General features: G+C 31.0%; 4 protein-coding genes and 1 long non-coding RNA gene across 20 annotated transcripts in view; 3 read left to right on the forward strand and 2 right to left on the reverse strand.

Moving 5' to 3' along the window:
- LOC141446704 (ADP-ribosylation factor-like protein 3) overlaps positions 1 to 6,949 on the reverse strand; it is a 90,704-nt gene extending 83,755 nt beyond the window's left edge. Inside the window, exons 1-3 of one of the 2 annotated variants that reach the window (XM_074113398.1) lie at positions 6,800 to 6,949; positions 3,071 to 3,331; positions 1,188 to 1,424 (exon numbers count right to left, since the gene is read on the reverse strand). In XM_074113398.1, coding sequence (XP_073969499.1) covers positions 1,188 to 1,424; positions 3,071 to 3,331; positions 6,800 to 6,829 — 528 coding nt within the window. In that variant the 5' untranslated portion in view covers positions 6,830 to 6,949. Of the gene's footprint in view, positions 1 to 1,187; positions 1,425 to 3,070; positions 3,332 to 3,415; positions 3,569 to 6,799 lie in introns of those variants that run through there. The other variant, XM_074113399.1, reaches the window with a different exon arrangement.
- Positions 3,946 to 6,234, forward strand: LOC141446705 (uncharacterized). The gene is made up of 4 exons (XM_074113400.1): positions 3,946 to 3,978; positions 4,166 to 4,310; positions 5,168 to 5,259; positions 5,346 to 6,234. Exons 3-4 carry the CDS (start codon positions 5,179 to 5,181, stop codon positions 5,646 to 5,648), a joined length of 384 nt encoding a protein of 127 aa, XP_073969501.1. The 5' UTR covers positions 3,946 to 3,978; positions 4,166 to 4,310; positions 5,168 to 5,178; the 3' UTR covers positions 5,649 to 6,234.
- Positions 6,875 to 9,774, forward strand: LOC141446709 (uncharacterized). The gene is made up of 3 exons (XR_012453835.1): positions 6,875 to 7,196; positions 7,305 to 7,471; positions 9,597 to 9,774. It is a non-coding gene; the product is annotated as an uncharacterized lncRNA (long non-coding RNA).
- LOC141446703 (clarin-2) lies at positions 9,121 to 15,009 on the reverse strand. The gene is made up of 5 exons (XM_074113397.1): positions 14,850 to 15,009; positions 14,020 to 14,266; positions 12,501 to 12,680; positions 10,734 to 10,869; positions 9,121 to 9,356 (listed from the first exon to the last, which is right to left on the reverse strand). The coding sequence occupies exons 2-5, from the start codon at positions 14,234 to 14,236 to the stop codon at positions 9,218 to 9,220; spliced, it is 672 nt and encodes a 223-aa protein (XP_073969498.1). The 5' UTR covers positions 14,237 to 14,266; positions 14,850 to 15,009; the 3' UTR covers positions 9,121 to 9,217.
- Positions 15,010 to 15,262: 253 nt separating this feature from the next.
- Unc-115a (actin binding LIM protein Uncoordinated 115a) overlaps positions 15,263 to 16,621 on the forward strand; it is a 33,440-nt gene continuing 32,081 nt past the window's right edge. For 6 of the 15 annotated variants that reach the window (XM_074113383.1, XM_074113382.1, XM_074113388.1 and 3 more), the window contains exon 1: positions 15,264 to 15,716. In XM_074113383.1, coding sequence (XP_073969484.1) covers positions 15,713 to 15,716 — 4 coding nt within the window. In that variant the 5' untranslated portion in view covers positions 15,264 to 15,712. Of the gene's footprint in view, positions 15,717 to 16,621 lie in introns of all 15 variants that reach the window. The other 9 variants (XM_074113390.1, XM_074113384.1, XM_074113393.1 and 6 more) reach the window with 5 other exon arrangements.

Consider the following 16,621-nt stretch of genomic DNA (forward strand, 5'->3'; position numbering starts at 1 on the left):
ATTTAAACGTAAATTTTATAAATACTCCACTAAAATGTAATATAAAAAATTGAATTATATATATTCTTTTAATATAAGTCAACTTTGCCAATAATTAATAAAGTTTATTATAACTGCTTATAAATGGGGTTTAAATTAAAAAACAACCTCTTCAAGCTTCTAACTTATTTTCGAGGCCGCCATATGCAATGTTTACATGAACGGTTAAAACGCCCACAGTCCATTCCACTTGGGTTTTCGATCGCAACGCTCACAAGCAAGTGGAACGGCCAAAATCGCGGTCGTGGTCGTGGTCGTTGTGGTCGCCAAGTGGAACGCACCCTATAAGGTCACAGGAATCTCTCCTCTTCTTCGACTTCTTTCTTTGGTTATCTGCTCCTTTTCTCTCAGCATTCGCTCTCTAACGTCTCTGTTGTGGTTTTTTTCTTCGCGAATGTTTTCCACTGCAATTTTGGCCCATTCTACAGAATCTCTTAAACCTTTCGTGGTGATTCTCTTAGTGTAAGTGACCCAATTATGCAAAAAATAAACCTCTTAACTTGTACGGTCCAAGGTTATATCCATCTATCTTTTTTTACATCCTGTTAATCTTACGATAATCTCAGATGATCGTATTGAGATTTCACAAGAATAATAAAAACAATAACATTATACAGAACTCAAAACTTTAAAATCTACAGCGGACCCATAACTAACACCAAAATCTTGCAACCGGAAACACCAATTATTCAATTTATTTTTCCCTTTTTTTTTGAGCTTTTCCCACATTTACCCAACAGTGCGGGAATTCAACATCTGATAAATGATAACAATCAAATGATAAAATCTGATAACATCTAATAAATCAACATCTGACGATGTCCGCAACTGGACAGATATGCGGAAACAAGGTGACTATGACAGAGAAATTCAGGAATGGAGAGCGCTCCTAATAGTACTGTCAGGACAGAAGCAAAGACAGGGAAATCTGCCCACCTTGGGAATAATTTAGGGGATATTTTATCATTTTTGACAGACAGCTGTTTGTTCACACAGACCATTTTTCTAGAAACCTCTTTCAGAACTCGCGACATCTTAAAAACACCCGAAAAGTGTGTTTCTGGTGAAACATCCATTTCAAAACTTAGGCAAAATCAAAGTAACTAAATAATTTAATCATAATCAATAAAAATTCTTAAAAGTAATACCTTAATTCCTTCACCAAGTGTAGCGGAACAAGCCTGTATCTGCCACGGCCTGTCCTTAATAACTTGCAAATTCAAAGCTTGTGCTATATCAGAGGCACTGGCAGAGTGCAATAAATCTTGTTTATTCGCGAACACTAATACAGGTACATGTGACAGGTTATCCTCTAATAATAGTTCACTTAATTCAAAAGAAGTTTCCTCTAAGCGCTTTCTATCGGCACTATCCACAACGTAGATCTGCAAGTGGAAAAATGTATTAATTTTTTTTTACTGCGGGGGGCTGCTAATTGCAAATTATGATTATCAAAAAAGTTTTTTTTAAGCAAACGCATTTATTATTAAATAATGGTTTGCGATGTTAATAATTAAAATAAAATAAATAAATAACTAGTAAAAACAAATTTGGTACCAAAATTCATTTTGGCAGTCATACAGCAAGTAACATGTTTAAACAATCTACCAATCTAAACGGAACTGGAACTGAAACAATGGCCAAGTGAACCAACTTGGTTCAACCAAGCACTTAAAGGTTTTCGGTTAGAAAAATAATGTAGCAAGTGACTTTTTAAGTGACTACAAGTTACTTTTTAAAGGATAACTTAACATGGTACACAGAAAGTTTTTATTCAATTAACTTCATAAAAAAAAAAATCGTTCTGTTGCAAACCGCTTACTGACGCCATTATCCGTTTCTATTTTATCTTCTAATATCAACCAACAACAACGAACTTTTTGGATGTAACGAAGCAGCTATTACCCGGTTCATCCCCACCACAATAAACGCTATAGAACCAAAAAAACAGAATTTTGTGATTAACTTGAGAAAAAAAAAAATCAACCAGTTTACCGTAAAAGTGTTCAATCAAGTAGAGATGGCGTCTTCTATTTCCTAAATAAGACAAGTGACAACCAAGGATCAGAGGATCACTCAGTATTCTGAACGGTACTTGCAGAATTCTTATGCTTATGTTGAGGTCATAAGAAAAATCTGAGTTTTTGGGTTGATATCTTTTACGCAAGAAAAAAATAGGCAAGGCGTACCACCCTTCACCGTAAGTAGAATTAGCAAGGTGATTAATTATTCAGCTTTTTAACACCATTTCAATAACTTGCAAGTTCTCATTTATGGTAGAAAGGACATAGTTATCCCACTTGTTACGTTTTCTAGTGCTGTTCCAGAATCAGTCACACTTACTATTCAAACCGAATTTGGGCACTTCAGTGGAGTGGCAATGAGACGCTTCCCTTTAAAACGCTATTTTGACGATACGTATGGTCTTATCACTTATGTCCGTTTGAGGAAAAATACATGTGTTGCTATAACTACAAGTGAAAAAAAAAGAAATCACTTTACAGAGAGGATTTCACTTTTATTTTATTTATTTATTTTACAAAAGTAGCAGCTACGATTTTTTCTAAACTTGGTATAATAGATTTGTAACTTAAATTTTAATCGTTTTACTACGAAAATTCATTTTAGGGATGAAGAAAGCTTCCCTCTCATTTTCAGGGAAATGTATTGGGAGGAAAATGTACTCACTGGGGCTTTTTACGTTTTAAACATAAGTAAAACGTGTATTAGTAAGAGGTAAATATGTTTTGAATTTTGGAGTTTTCAGGAAATGTTTAAATTAACCCTTAATTTATTAGAGGAAGTGGGATTATGCCATTAGATTTTTGTCGCTAGGTATTAGGAGGGGAAAGAAATCATGCGCTTTTCCCTTCCCTGAAATTATGATTAATTAACCGAATGAAGTCGTAACAATAGACACTAACGTTACCGGTTTTAGCTTAAAATAAATCGATTTTTTTTTTCCAGAATTCTTTTTACATTATTAAATACCATGCAATAATTTAATTACAAAAAAAAACAAAATACTTACAAGTACATCAGTATTTTCAAAATAATTTTTCCAATAAGGCCTAATTTTCTTTTGCCCACCAATGTCCCAAACATTTAATTTAAAGCCGTCAGATTGAACAGTTTTTATATTGAATCCTTGTGTAGGCGTTACATGTGTAACATCTTCTAATGCCAATTTCTTTAATAAGGTAGTTTTACCAGCATTATCCAGGCCTAAAAGTAATATTCTTAATTCTTTTTCGGGAGATGATTTCAAACGTCTCAATATTGCTAAAAGACCCTATAACAATTAAAATGAAGATATTATAAGAAAAATATTCACAAATATGAGAGACAAAAAATTATTGTTTTTTATAATGCATACCATTTTTGGGGGTGGATAGTGCAAAAATTATATGGACGGAATCAGTGACTTAATACATCAAGTAATCTATCAAAGAGGAATGGAAAGTACTTTGAATACTGTAATTATATAGGGTAGAATGAAAATCAATAATCAATGGTCACCCTTATAGCAAAAAAAAAAAAATTAAAATATAAATTTGATAAACATATTTTTATGTTTTTAAACAAAACAATAAATTAATGTAAAATTATTGAACTTTAAAAACCAAATTTTTGTGCCATAAAACACTTTTAAAAGTACACAAAATATTCAACTTTCATGAAACTAAGTTTTTATAATTTAAATGACGGTTATAGTCATTTCAATGTATTTCACTAAAACACAAATATTAAAAATAAATTTATTAAAAAGAAAATAATAACATTAACTTCAGTAAAAAATTAAATAAATAATTGTAATTTATGTGCAACAAGTTAAAATTTATACGATACTATTTTCAGTTGGTCAAATTGTTTACTAAATAATCGTTCGCCGCCTTTTGTGGTCCATTTGTGAAAAACTGTATTCGTTGTAAAAAGGAGGTTCACTAATACAATTTTATTTTATTAGAAATTTTCTTATATTCACATAGTTGTAGGAGATTTTGTAAAAATTGCTATTTTTATACAGTATTTTTCCATGATTTTTGTATTTTTTTTAATAGATTGGTTAAGGGTTAGAAAAATTGTAATAGTTGGTTTATTTACTAGCCATTGTGGATTTGTGTAGGGGACTCGTGGTGCAGCCATCTTAACCAAAGCTCATTCCCGCTTTTTCTGTCATTCTAGTCTAGTCTTGCCTCACTCTTTGTGTGGACGCCAAACAAGTCCGTTGTAAATAGCGTCTCAAACACTTTTCCACTTTTGATTTTAATGTGAGTACATCCAATTTTTAAAAATTATAATTTTTCAACAATTTTATTAACTGGTCATTGCTTCTATTTACCATTATTTTATTCATAGATTATTTATCCTTACATCAATTGTTCAAACATTGAACTTTATGATTCCATAATCAGAAGTAACAGCTTTTGAATATGTTATTGTTTAGTTTATGTAATTTTTATTATTCAGACTTCTGTTAGATAGTATTATGGTGAAACTTTTAAGTAGATTTATTTGTTTTTCGCTAAAATTACCGGTGTTTTTGAGGTTAGAAATAGTAAATATAAAATTTATTTTACTATACTTTTAGTTTTAGATTTTGTTGTTGTAATTGGAAGGTGTTCTCATTGTTTATATACCAGCATAAGTTTTAATGTAAATATTTTTATAAAGGCGACCTAAGCGTTAAATAAATTGGTTAATTTTTTTTTTATATGCGTATATATTTTATTTAACCGTAGATTTTATAAGTAATAATTATTGGGGAGTTAAAACTTTTTCTAGTTTAAGTTAACGAACTACTTAGTTTATGTTGGGTTAGGTATGAACGATTTGGAATCTGCGTATTAAATAATACTACCTGAGCCTGCATTTGATCAGATTACAAGATTTTTTTTTTTAATTTGAGGTTTGTGATTTTAATAGAGAAATATTCCCCCACAAAAAATATTACATTTTGGGGATTTCCCAGTATAACTGTTTTGGGGAGTGGATAAATAACTGCTTTAGAGATTAGGTGGTGGTCCTTTCGTCATCCCCACTGTATGGTAACAGGGGTAGTGCGGGACTTAAGCTAAAAACGTTAGATAGATAATTCAAAGATGCTAAATATATTTTAATTTTGCAGATTGATATAAGATGTCGGACGACGGCTCAACAGCTGTGGAGAAGAAGTCTCGTGGTCGTCCCACGAAGACCGAAAAGTCTGAAAAGTCGGAGGTAAGGTTTTTATTTAAAATGAATTTATTAAAATTTGAAAGAATATTTTTGTTTTATAGTTTTAATTTTTTTTTTTTTTTTTTTAGGAAAAGGAAGTAAAAAAGCGTGGCAGGCCGACAGCCGGTGAAAAAAAGGAAGTGAAGGAGGTGAAAAAGACATTAGATGATGGTGAAGCACCAGCCAAGAGAGGTCGCGGCCGGCCAAAAGGTTCATCAAAAGCAGCGGCGCCTAAACCTAAAAAAGGTTCCGGCAAAGGTAGAGGTCGGCCAAAGAAAAAGAAGGAAGAATCAGAAGATGAAGATGAGAAAAAGGAGGAATCCGATGATGAGGAGGATGAGGGAAAAGCCGAAGAGAATGGTGAAGATGATGACGATGAAGATGAGGATTGAAGTCAAAAGGGATGAAGAAGAAATCCGTTTTTCTTTGCCTTTTGTCACAGGATGACTTTTTTTAATGTGTCAAAAAAAACAAAAAACTTAAAAAAAAAAAGGAATTTTACAAAAAGAAGAAAAAAAAAGGTTATGTTGAACTATCCTGTAAATTATCCGTCGGTTGTATTGTCATCTTGTACCATTTTTTCCTTTTTTAAATATATTTAAACTTGTTTAATTTTTAGTAATTACAATAAAGTTGTCATAATAAAGTCAATAAAAAAAAATGTTTTTAGTTTGTGCAAATTGTATTTTAATTGGAGTTCTGTGTTATAAATCTTTACTCCTTGCTTTTTTTTAAAAAGAAAAAGAAAAAATAAATAAATTATTTGTATTTTTGTAGGAGATGTTTTAGGGAGCATTGCACAGATTAGAAATCATTTTTTTCTTCCTATTTTTATGATTTCATCCTAATTGTAACCTTTTTCTTTGACTACCATGATTTCTCATTTTAAGGAAACAAAAAAACTCTAATTGTAAGTTTACTTTGTGCTATATAAACTTTTTTATGTATTTAAATTAAATTAAAACTTTTTTTTTGTAATTATACATTTTTTTTCCCCCCCTACACATTGATACGACGAGATACTAGGTTCTCTGGATTGAGGACATTTTATTATAAAAAAATTACAGTTGAGATGGTCAAAAATTATTTTTAGAGTATTCCAAAATTTTTGAAGAGATATTTGGAGATATTGTAAAAAAGTTAGTCCTTTCAAAGTTATTTGCTGCCTGACCCAAGACGAATTTTAACCCGTTTTGAGTATTCACGTTGTCTTAAGTATTAAGTATCGTTATTTCTTGTTAGAGCAAATTGTCTTAAAACTCCATTGGTAAAAAACAATCTACCTAAATCGGTAGCAGAAATTATACTCGTTCTTTCATTTTTTTTTTAACCTGCATCCCTTCTAGTGGCGATCAACAAATTTTTCTATTTTGAGGTTTCAACAAATAAGCAATTTTAACGTTCTTTGTTTAGTAAAAGGCTTTTACAAATTGGTCACCAGAAGAATCATTTTTTCCATCAGCCTAATACTACTTTAATGTGCATCATTTTATAATGAGAAAAAACTTATCTTAATATAAAGAAAAAGTGAAGTTTGTTTTACCTTTTCAAATATGCCCTGATAATTCAACATCTTGTGTTCAAGCCATGTTCAATAAATAGAGCATTTAAAAAAGAGGCTTGCTAGACACATAGCTATTCTGATTATTTCACAGCTGGGTAATTAATAGATAATATGTTTCCATTAAACTTAACAAAATATTAAGCGAGCAAACGTTTTCTTTACTTTATATATAGTACGACGTGCTTCACTGTCTTATTTATTAATAAATTATTCAAAAAAGGGTAGTAACAGTTCTTTAAGTTAGAAACTAATTTGTTTTTACTATTAACTGTATATTGGATATAATTGCTGTCAATCTGAAATTAATTGACGTTAAATTCAATTTTTTTTTTTTTTAATTCTTGTGAGATCAATAGATTCTTTTTTCAAATATCTTGTAAGTAATCTAGAACTGTAGATTACTTTTATTTTCTTCTTTACTTCTAGATACTGGAAGTTGATTTTCTAGATTACCTTTTTTGTATTATGTGCTTAATTTGAGCAGCTGCGGAGAAGAAAAAAAAGGCCAGCTGTATCTGTAACTGAAGTTCTAGGAGGGAAACTGGTCCTTTGTTTTGTGCTAAATCAGCGAGATGATCCTGAAAAGCAACTACTCCACAAAACTGGGATTCAACAATTTTTTAAAATTTCATTTTGATGAAAAAGTGAAAAGTATGTATGTACATTTATCCTAAAAAGTTCTGGTAAATTCACATTTTCAGATTTTTTTTTTTTCAAATTCGTAAGTTCATCAGCTTATTTAATCTTCGGTTGATGCTGTACGTGTTTGAACCATGCATTACATTAAATTGATTCTTTATAAGAAAAAAATCTTTGAAGCCATTTTCTAAGAAAATCTCAAAAAAGTGACGTATTTACTTGCGAATTTTCTTTTCCAAAAAGGAATATAAAGTAGTCAGCTTGTTCTTAGAAGTTAGTATTCTTTCTTTGTGGAACTCTTAATTTTATTTTTTTAAAATATGTATTACTTTAGGATTTCTTTCATCAACTTGTTTTGAATTTTTTCATTAACAAAGTCATTCTGCACTAAAGCGCAATATATTCATTGCACTCTACCCTCAGGAAGATCACTCATCCTACAGTTCACACAGGTTCTTTTGAGAAGTTCTAGGAACAGGAGCAGGAGCGACCACTAAGGCACACCCACCACACGCTATAAACCTTTCTCTTCCAAAATCTGTCAGTATATTCTGAAGAATACTGATCCCTAAACTGGAAGGATGCTACTAGATAAGGAGTTTATCCCTTCATCAGCTGGTAACTACCCAAGCAAACGCTAAAGTGAAGTCAGATGTTGAGGATAACCACATCCTTAAGTTATCACATATAGATGTTCTAAAGAAGGCTCCACCAAAGGAGCCAAACTTGGGAGGAAAAATAACTGGAATGTTTAGAAAGAAAAGATTCAGGAGTCAGGGATAAATTACCACTTTCTGTGCCAATACTCGCCCTCCTGAGATGTTCCTAAAGAGGATACATCCTTCTCCGTTTACCTAATGGTTGATAAATCATAATTTTAGACAGTTACGTCAATTTGAAATCATGTGGAAGTCTACTATTTTCTTACCTGGGATAGAAAATATTTTTTTCTTTTTAACAAATTACCAATTTTAAGGGAAAAACCACACGCAATTTTTACCAGAAAATGGCACACCATTCGAAACTCTTGACATACACTCTGAACTAAAAGAAGTTTCTTAAAAAATTAACTTGGTTCACTCAGGGGACAACAAAATTTGAATTTCTGTTTTTATGTAAAACTTAATACCTAAGGTTTTGGTTTTTCTCGACCGTTGTTGATAGATGATGATTTTTGATGTATATCGAGGTGCGGTCTTAAATAAAAACAACTTTTTTTTTGCTTTATATCAACGTGTCGGTAATTTTTACTACCTTCTTCAGGGTATAATAAAAAAAAACGTTTGTGAAGTTTAATGTAGAGCTACGAGTATATCAACAGTTATATTAACAAATACATCAACAGTTATGATGATATACTCGTAGCTCTACATTAAACTTCACAAATCTTTTTTTTTATAATACCCTGAAGAAGGTAGTAAAAATTACCGACACGTTGATATAAAGCAAAAAAGTTGTTTTTATTTAAGACCGCACATCGATATTCCCCCAAAAATCATTAAATACCTAAAACTTGATTCATTACTAGAAGTAAAAGAAAGTATAAAGAAATAAATTACATTAGGGCCTTTCCCCCAAAGATTTTATAGAAATTCAATTTAGTTTTTTATGACGCAATGAACTTTAGGTGAATTGTAAGTGAAATAAAAGCAACAACACAATTTTGTTTTTAAAAAAATTATAAAAATATTAAAATATATTAAAAATATATGCTATGTACAATAATTATTTGTTATTACAAATTTCAAAGTTTTTTTTTTAGTAAAGCATTATTGCTCCATTAGCTTTTTCCTCAATTACCGGCTTTGTAGCTTTCTTTTTCTCCCGTATGTCGCTAGTGCCGGAGTAAATGAAGATAATGTTGATGAATTGTAACAATACTGAAGCTACCACTAGCCTGCAAAATAATAAAAGTAAATAATCTTAAATTTGCAAAACACGTCAATATAGTCACAAAAATATGTTCATTGCAACAAAGATATAACGTATTTGACGGCATATAAGGACGCACTTTTTTGCCTAAATTAGGTCTCAAAAAAAGTTACCTGCGTCTTATACGTGAAGGACACAGGTTAACTTTCAATACTGAATGCTAAACTGCGTTGCTTTAATTTATAATTGACTGTTCATCCGAAAGGCTGGATGGACGAAGCTGGAATGAAACTGTGGTTACAGAACGTATGGGCGAGGCGACCTGGTGGACTCTTAAGAAAACCCTTTCTTTTGGTTTTGGATCAGTTTAGCGCCCATAGAACTGAAATTTACATATCATGTTCAAAATAGCTTGCCGTTTGTTAATTTTCCTTAATAAAATTATGTTTAGTAATTGCATTCAATGATTGTTTATTTGGCTTTTAAGAAACGTGAGAACTAAAAGAAACCACATTTTAAGTTATTGTGGTACCGCGCTGTCGCGCGGACTATTGAAACTTTTTTTCCTTGTGTGTGGCCTTCTAAATAAGGGTGCGTCTTATATGCTGTCAAATACGGTATGTGGCTGTTGAAAGATTTTTCAAGGGAGGGGGTGTCAACCCTTCGCCCAACCCCCAACCTGGAGGACCAAGTGAGATGGAGAACGTTGGCATGAGACCAGAGATAGGGTGGAGAGCTATAGTGGCTGAGAGGCTCGGGTCCTTCATGGACGTTATAGCCCTTAAAGTAAGTAAGTAACAAGGATATAAGTTAAAATTAAAATATAATCAGAAAAATCTTTTTTTACGAACGCTCCCCGCCTTTTTTTCTTACTATAAATTTTCAACATTCTAATTTTTCATTTATTTATTCAAGCTCCGGGTTAAAGAATCATATTTAGTAACTTTAAGCAGTCAATAAAAAACCGTAAATTGCACTGAAATGGCAATTTAAACGAGACCCATTTTCGTGCAAAAATGTTTCTGATTTATAAGTAATCTAAAAATTAAAACTTAAAAGAAAATTGTCGGTGCCTGATTAGAGAAAATTCCAGAATTTTGGCAACATATTTATTGAACGTACAAAAGTAATACATAAAGCCCAATTGGTTCTTAACAGTTAGTGCCCCCAGTGTGTCCTTAATGTTAATTGAAAATCCCTGTAAAATTATCGTGCCTGAATATTATTATAAATTTAGAGGGCAGCCTGTAGGGCACAAACAAATTGGTAATATAGAATACCGGTGAAAACTCTGCAATAGTTCATCATTACTGATCAAAAATCGATTAAAATTTCAATGATCAAATTTCATCAAAAAATTAAAATGAAAATAGATTATTTATTTATTTTAAAAAACTCTCACCAATACGAGTGACCAAAAAGCGCCATGCCATTTGATGTCCATTCGTGACTTCTTTCGTATTCATTCATGACGTTAAATTGAAGTTTCTTGTGATATTGCAGCGCCCACAAAATTATGGCCCCTAATTGGAATAAAACTGGGGGGAAAACAAAATATATAAACAAATATAATCACTATAATAATCAAGTTAAAGTTTCGTAGGTTTTTAAATTGCCCTTAACTAAAAGTCCTTATATCTTACTTCGTAGTGATCAGATTATAAACAAATTTTGCTGGATTGAAGCCTAATCTGATCTGTATGTATGAATAGAATTTCAACAGTTTTGTTGAATTAGTTTACGAGATAAAAGAAGTTAAAGTTTCGTAGGTTTTTAAAAAGCTCTAACTTCAAGTCCTTATATATCGCTTCGTGGTGATCAGATAATAAAGAAATTCTGCTGGATTGTAGCCTAATCTGTCTGCATCTATGAATAAAATTTCAACCGTTTTGATGACTTAGTTTACGAGATAAAAGGAGTTAAAGTTTCACAGGTTTTTACTTTTCCCAAACTTCCCAAAGTCCTCATAAATCGCTTCGTGGTGATCAGATAATAAAGAAATTCTGCTGGATTGTAGCCTAATCTGGTCTGTATGTATGTATAATCTATATCAGAAAAGTTTTACAGACTTTTCTTGTTTGTACGTATGTGTAAAATGTTAACTTGTCTCATGAATTAGATTAGTTTTTTTTTTTCTGTTTTAATTAACTTATTATTTTCTGAATTCATCATATTTGTATTAAATGTTTTTATTTTAATATTTTTTAAAAGAAATTTCGGTTCTTGCATTTGGACTGTGTTGAAATGTACCTTCAAGTAAAAAACCGGAAAATAGAAGTAGGAAAAATTCGTGTAGATGTTTATACCAAATATTTTGTTAATAATAAAGAAGAGGGAAGGGATTAGCTATGCGGTAAGCGTACTGGACTCCCACGCGGAGGTCCCGGGTTCGAATCCAGCTGCTGACCCTTAGATTTTCTCTTCCTAGGAGCTTCTTACGGCTCACTGTCCGGTGGTGGACAGTGTTGTCTGTAACGAGAGAACACTGTCCGGAGGCCGACAGTGCACTGAAAAAAGCTCCGGGCGCCAATAACCTCAGATGTTGATGCGCCTTAAATCATTAAAAAAATAATAATAATAATAAAAAAGAAGGCGACAAATATTTATGAAATTCATTTAAATAGCTCAAGTGAAAGTAGTGCATGGTGGGATTTAATAGAAATTTACTTGTAAAACTGACTGTTGGAGAAAGGTTGATTTCTTAGCTAATATTAATGACGACATAATTATAATGCGGTGAGAGTTCTAATAATTTTGATAAGTATATCTTCTGCAATTATGTTGTTCATCGCAGGAACACTAACACAACATTCATTCTTTTAATTTTTTAACAGGGCAATAATTAATTATTAAATAAATTATTAGTTGTAAACCTTTAATGAGAGTGTTAAATTCCCTAACTATAAAGATTTCATCTAAAAAGGGTGCAGTTTTCCGTTAATTCTGTAATAAAAAGGAAATTGATGGCTACATTTTTATCTGATCACCTCTATTTCCACAAACTGATTTTCCCTTCATGAAGGGAAACAATTTAAACATATGTTTATTATAATAATTTGTTTATAATTAAAACATACTGAGCCAATAAAACTGTGTCTGAATATTTGATCTGTTCGTATCACGAATAATATATTTTTAAGAAAAATAAATAAAATAACATTCTACTAACCAGAAAGCGTATTCCATATATACAATCCAGGTACACCGGTCAACACTCCAATCGGCGTTGTTGCTGTATTAATCACCGCAAATACGGCTGCAGCTGCAGAGAACAATATGCCCACGCACATGCAGACTACAGTGCCAAGCCATAATGGGTAGATCATCATTTCAGACATGAGCGCCGGAACTGCAAGGAACCAAAATGTACATACATATCATGTATAAAATGTACATTTGCAATCATTCTGTAAGCGAATAATGATATTAAAGGAACCAAAATCGTTCTGTTAGGCTAAAGGACTAGACAGTGGGTTCACTTCTTTATACTAAACCAGACATTCCCCTAATAATCTACATTACAATGATTTTGATAAATTATTCAGTAGTTCAAAATAAATCTGTTCGTTACTTGATAACAACTCTGTTTTACGAGCAACAGTACTCCGTCTTTATCACATACTAGCCAATGGAGAAAAAATACATCCCTCTTCTTAGTACTTCCTTACGTTCCCTTCTTTTAGAGAAACCTTCCACAGAAAATCATGAGCATTGGACAGGAGCGTCATGAGTGGTAATCCCAAAGTAGCTATCTACCTGTTCTACCTTTCCTACAAAACTAGAATTGTTACCAAATATTTGAGAAGAGATACTCTAAAGGGATCTTCTTCAGAATATATAGGGAAAGCATTGGGATAAGTTGGCACCAGATAGCGGTTATCTGTTATTGTTATATCGCCTCCTAGTAGGGTCACATAAACCCCTATTTGAGCGAAGTGCAGTATGCCCTTTAAAAAAAAGTAACACATATTCCAGGTGAACATTTAAAATTATTTAATTATAATTTTGTAAGCTCTATACCCCAAACAAATTTTAACGTTCCAATAAGCTTTTTCAGGCACTCAAATAGCAAACTGTTACCTTATGACTAGACCACCTTAAGAAATTATAATTTATACCCCCGCCTATTTCCTGGGTACACTTTGATCCAAAAATAATCATTGTATTTAAAAATGCATAGATTATTCAAAAAAAATCAAGGAAAAAATTTGAAAAATACGAGAAAGTTAATTGATCTGAGGATGATTAAAGAAGATAAATTAAAATATGGAAATTCTTACTGTTCTTAAACATTTTTTAATTTCTCACATTAAAAGCCAGATTTTTTTTTTTTTTTTTGAACTATTGAAAGTACACAGCCTTCCGTCTTTATAAAACTCATTGCTGTGAAATTTTGACACATGTTTTATTAATTAGAAGAGTAAAAATACACATTCAATGGTAAACAATGTTTTATTAGCCCTTATCTAAAGCTGAGAAAATAAATGAGCCAAAGGAATGCAATGTTATTAATACAAAGCGATTCATTTAAATTTCTTTTTATGAGGGTCAACAAAATGAAGTTTGTCTACTACCTCAATTGTTTTGAATCAATCTCGTTCATCTTATGACAAGATTTGAATAATTTCAGTGAGTATTATATTAAATAATTTAGAGCAAATTTTTAAATATAACAGTATTTAACTTACCATCAATTGGTTCACTTCTTAATCCAAAACCAAAATTGAGATTCTTTTCACCTTCAAATAGGCCAAAAAATATTCTACCACCAGACTTACTGTAGTTTGGGCGCAAAGCATTTGAGACTATCCAATATCTTGTACCAAGTGCGGCTGCCAATAATCCAATACAAAGGCAACTGCCAAGAAATGTTCCAAAAATCATGCCATGCCTGTATAGATTCATTTTCTCCCTCTTCTTTCCATTGCCTACGTACTGGGAATCATAAAAACGTTGTAAATAAGTCCCAACAAATTTACACTGGCCGTTCATCACATTAAGCACTTCTTCATGACACTAAGGTCATGATGAGATTGTGAGAGAGATACACACACAAAATGAAAGGTTGACTGTTGACCTATTACACAATTCTGTATATTTGCATTAAGTGAGAGAAGAATTTAAAAAATTATTAGTGAATGTATGAAGTTAGTAAAAGATTTCATGGACGATTGATTATGGTAATGCTGGCACATTCAAAGTAACATCACCTTTGCTCCTTAACGCTCACAACATTACTAGCTTGTCAACTAAGCATCTGGGTCACATACTTAAATAGTAGGTTAGTATGTTGGACATTTATGTCAAGATTTCTATTGGTGTTCAGTCATTTTCATAGACAATATAATCTAATTGATAATTAAATATAAATTCAAATAATCACTAAAAAATTATTTCTTTCCCTCATACTTAAATTAAAATATTCTTTAGATGAAAGAAAGAAAACAAATTCAGGTAATTTATATAGGATTAAAAGATATTTATAGCAGAATTAATTTAATAAAATAAAACAACTTACTTCAAAACGAACAAAAACATACTTTTCATAAAACTATAACTAATGTACTTAACGCCATATTAACTGGAAAACCCTTTTACATTTCGGTTCCCTCCCGTTACTATTACATATTTGAAGCTGTGGTTCTAGAGAAATACTACTTAAACAATAAAAAATAAAACGTCTAAACCTTTTTTCAAAAATTCAAGAACAAATATTAAAAAATGTAATTTTGTTTGATTTCATGTTTATATTAAAAAAAGTATTCGAATAAAATGACATAACTTTTGCATAAATTGTATTTTTCTTTTGGTAATTTATAATGCTTTATCAAGTTGTAATTAAAGTATTTTTTAGTTAGGTAAATCTGTGTTGTACGATATTCCATTCATGTTTTGTTGGCTATTTCTCCAATTGATTTGTTCTAAGTACTAAACTAGTCAAAACATCTCAGATAGGTTCCAAAATAATTAAATACCTGGTAAATCGTGCAGCGTCATCTATTTTTTGTTTCCAAATGTAAATTACAGTTTTAATAGAAAGTTTTTTGTTCCATTATTTTATTTTATTTTTTTAGTTTAAAACAGTGATTTTTTTAAAATTGATAATTCGTGAATGTCATTTGATTAATGTTCTTTAGGTTTTAGGTTAAGTTAAGAATTACACTTGAAACGGACCCCTCCCATCCTTTGCTGATATGTTATTTTGATTTTTTTTTTATTAGTTATTTTTGCTTTATTTTTATAGTTTTGGGGTAGTGGTTTATTTATTTTTGAGAAGTACGTGATGTTTAGTTCAAAAAAATAGTGACCATAAAAAAAAAAAGGATATTACCAAATATTCTCGCTTCTTAAATAAACAAGCTTCTTTGAGAGCTTTTGATTATGGGTAAGTGGATTTGTTCTACTTTTTTTTTTTTTTTTTTTAATTCTTACTTATTTCTCAAATAGATGTGCGGCTTATGTTACATTCTAAAATTAAAAGAGTAAATAATCTGCAAAAACTTGTCCACTCTTCCGGTTATGTTAATTTTTATTCATTTCTTGGTAATAATTGTATTATTTGGAGATAAAATGAAGTTCTAGTGTTGTATATTTTTATTTTTTGCCGGTTTTATCTATGACATTTTTGTAGGTACTAGATCAATCTTTTTTTATTACGCTAATTTTTTTCAAGCAAATTTTTTTAAAAAAAATATTTTACCTAAAAATTTAATGAACCCTGAAAAAGACCTATGACTCATTTTTAGTAAATAGGCTTTAGAAAAACTGATGAAGTGTCGTCCAAGGTTACAAACCAGTAAAGCAATTTTAAGTATAAAAGAAAGGAATAAATAACTATAATAATCTAATTGAGAATTAAATTAAGGGAGTGATAGAGAGACCTCATTTAAAACATATATTTAAATTGTGATGTCATTTTCCTCAATTAAACTAGTCAGGTCACACCTTCTTGCATAATGAACCCATCAAGGACAATAAATACATTTTGATTTTTAGGTCACTGGGTGCAATAGATATTGTTTTTTATCAGATTTAAATATATAGCAATTGAGAAGTGAAAAACGCGAAAGCTATGTACATAATTTTTGATTTTTAAATATTTCGAAATTATAATTTTTTGCATTGCATATGTAACATTTATATCACGTGGAAGCATTTTATTTATTATGAGTTCAAATATTAATATTAATTTAAACAATATTTGAGAAGCCATTAACCTTACAAATGAGAACCACCCTTCCTATTTACTATCCAGGCTATCGATGGAATCCCCGGTGAGAACAGGAAGCC

This window comes from Rhodnius prolixus, unplaced genomic scaffold (genome assembly GCF_049639745.1).
Source record: "Rhodnius prolixus isolate KJV_2025 unplaced genomic scaffold, Rpr scaffold_7, whole genome shotgun sequence".
Lineage (NCBI taxonomy): Eukaryota > Metazoa > Arthropoda > Insecta > Hemiptera > Reduviidae > Rhodnius > Rhodnius prolixus.

What these genes read in the sequence shown, in the direction of transcription:
- LOC141446705 (XM_074113400.1), top strand. Translation starts at nt 5,179, where the DNA reads ATGTCGGACGACGGCTCAACAGCTGTGGAGAAGAAGTCTCGTGGTCGT. An exon ending in AAAAGTCTGAAAAGTCGGAG is followed by an intron (nt 5,260 to 5,345) that starts GTAAGGTTTTTA and finishes TTTTTTTTTTAG; the next exon opens with GAAAAGGAAGTAAAAAAGCG.
- LOC141446703 (XM_074113397.1), bottom strand. Translation starts at nt 14,236, where the DNA reads ATGAATCTATACAGGCATGGCATGATTTTTGGAACATTTCTTGGCAGT. An exon ending in AAGAAGTGAACCAATTGATG is followed by an intron (nt 12,681 to 14,019) that starts GTAAGTTAAATA and finishes GGTTCCTTGCAG; the next exon opens with TTCCGGCGCTCATGTCTGAA. An exon ending in CTTTTTGGTCACTCGTATTG is followed by an intron (nt 9,357 to 10,733) that starts GTGAGAGTTTTT and finishes ATTATTTTGCAG; the next exon opens with GCTAGTGGTAGCTTCAGTAT.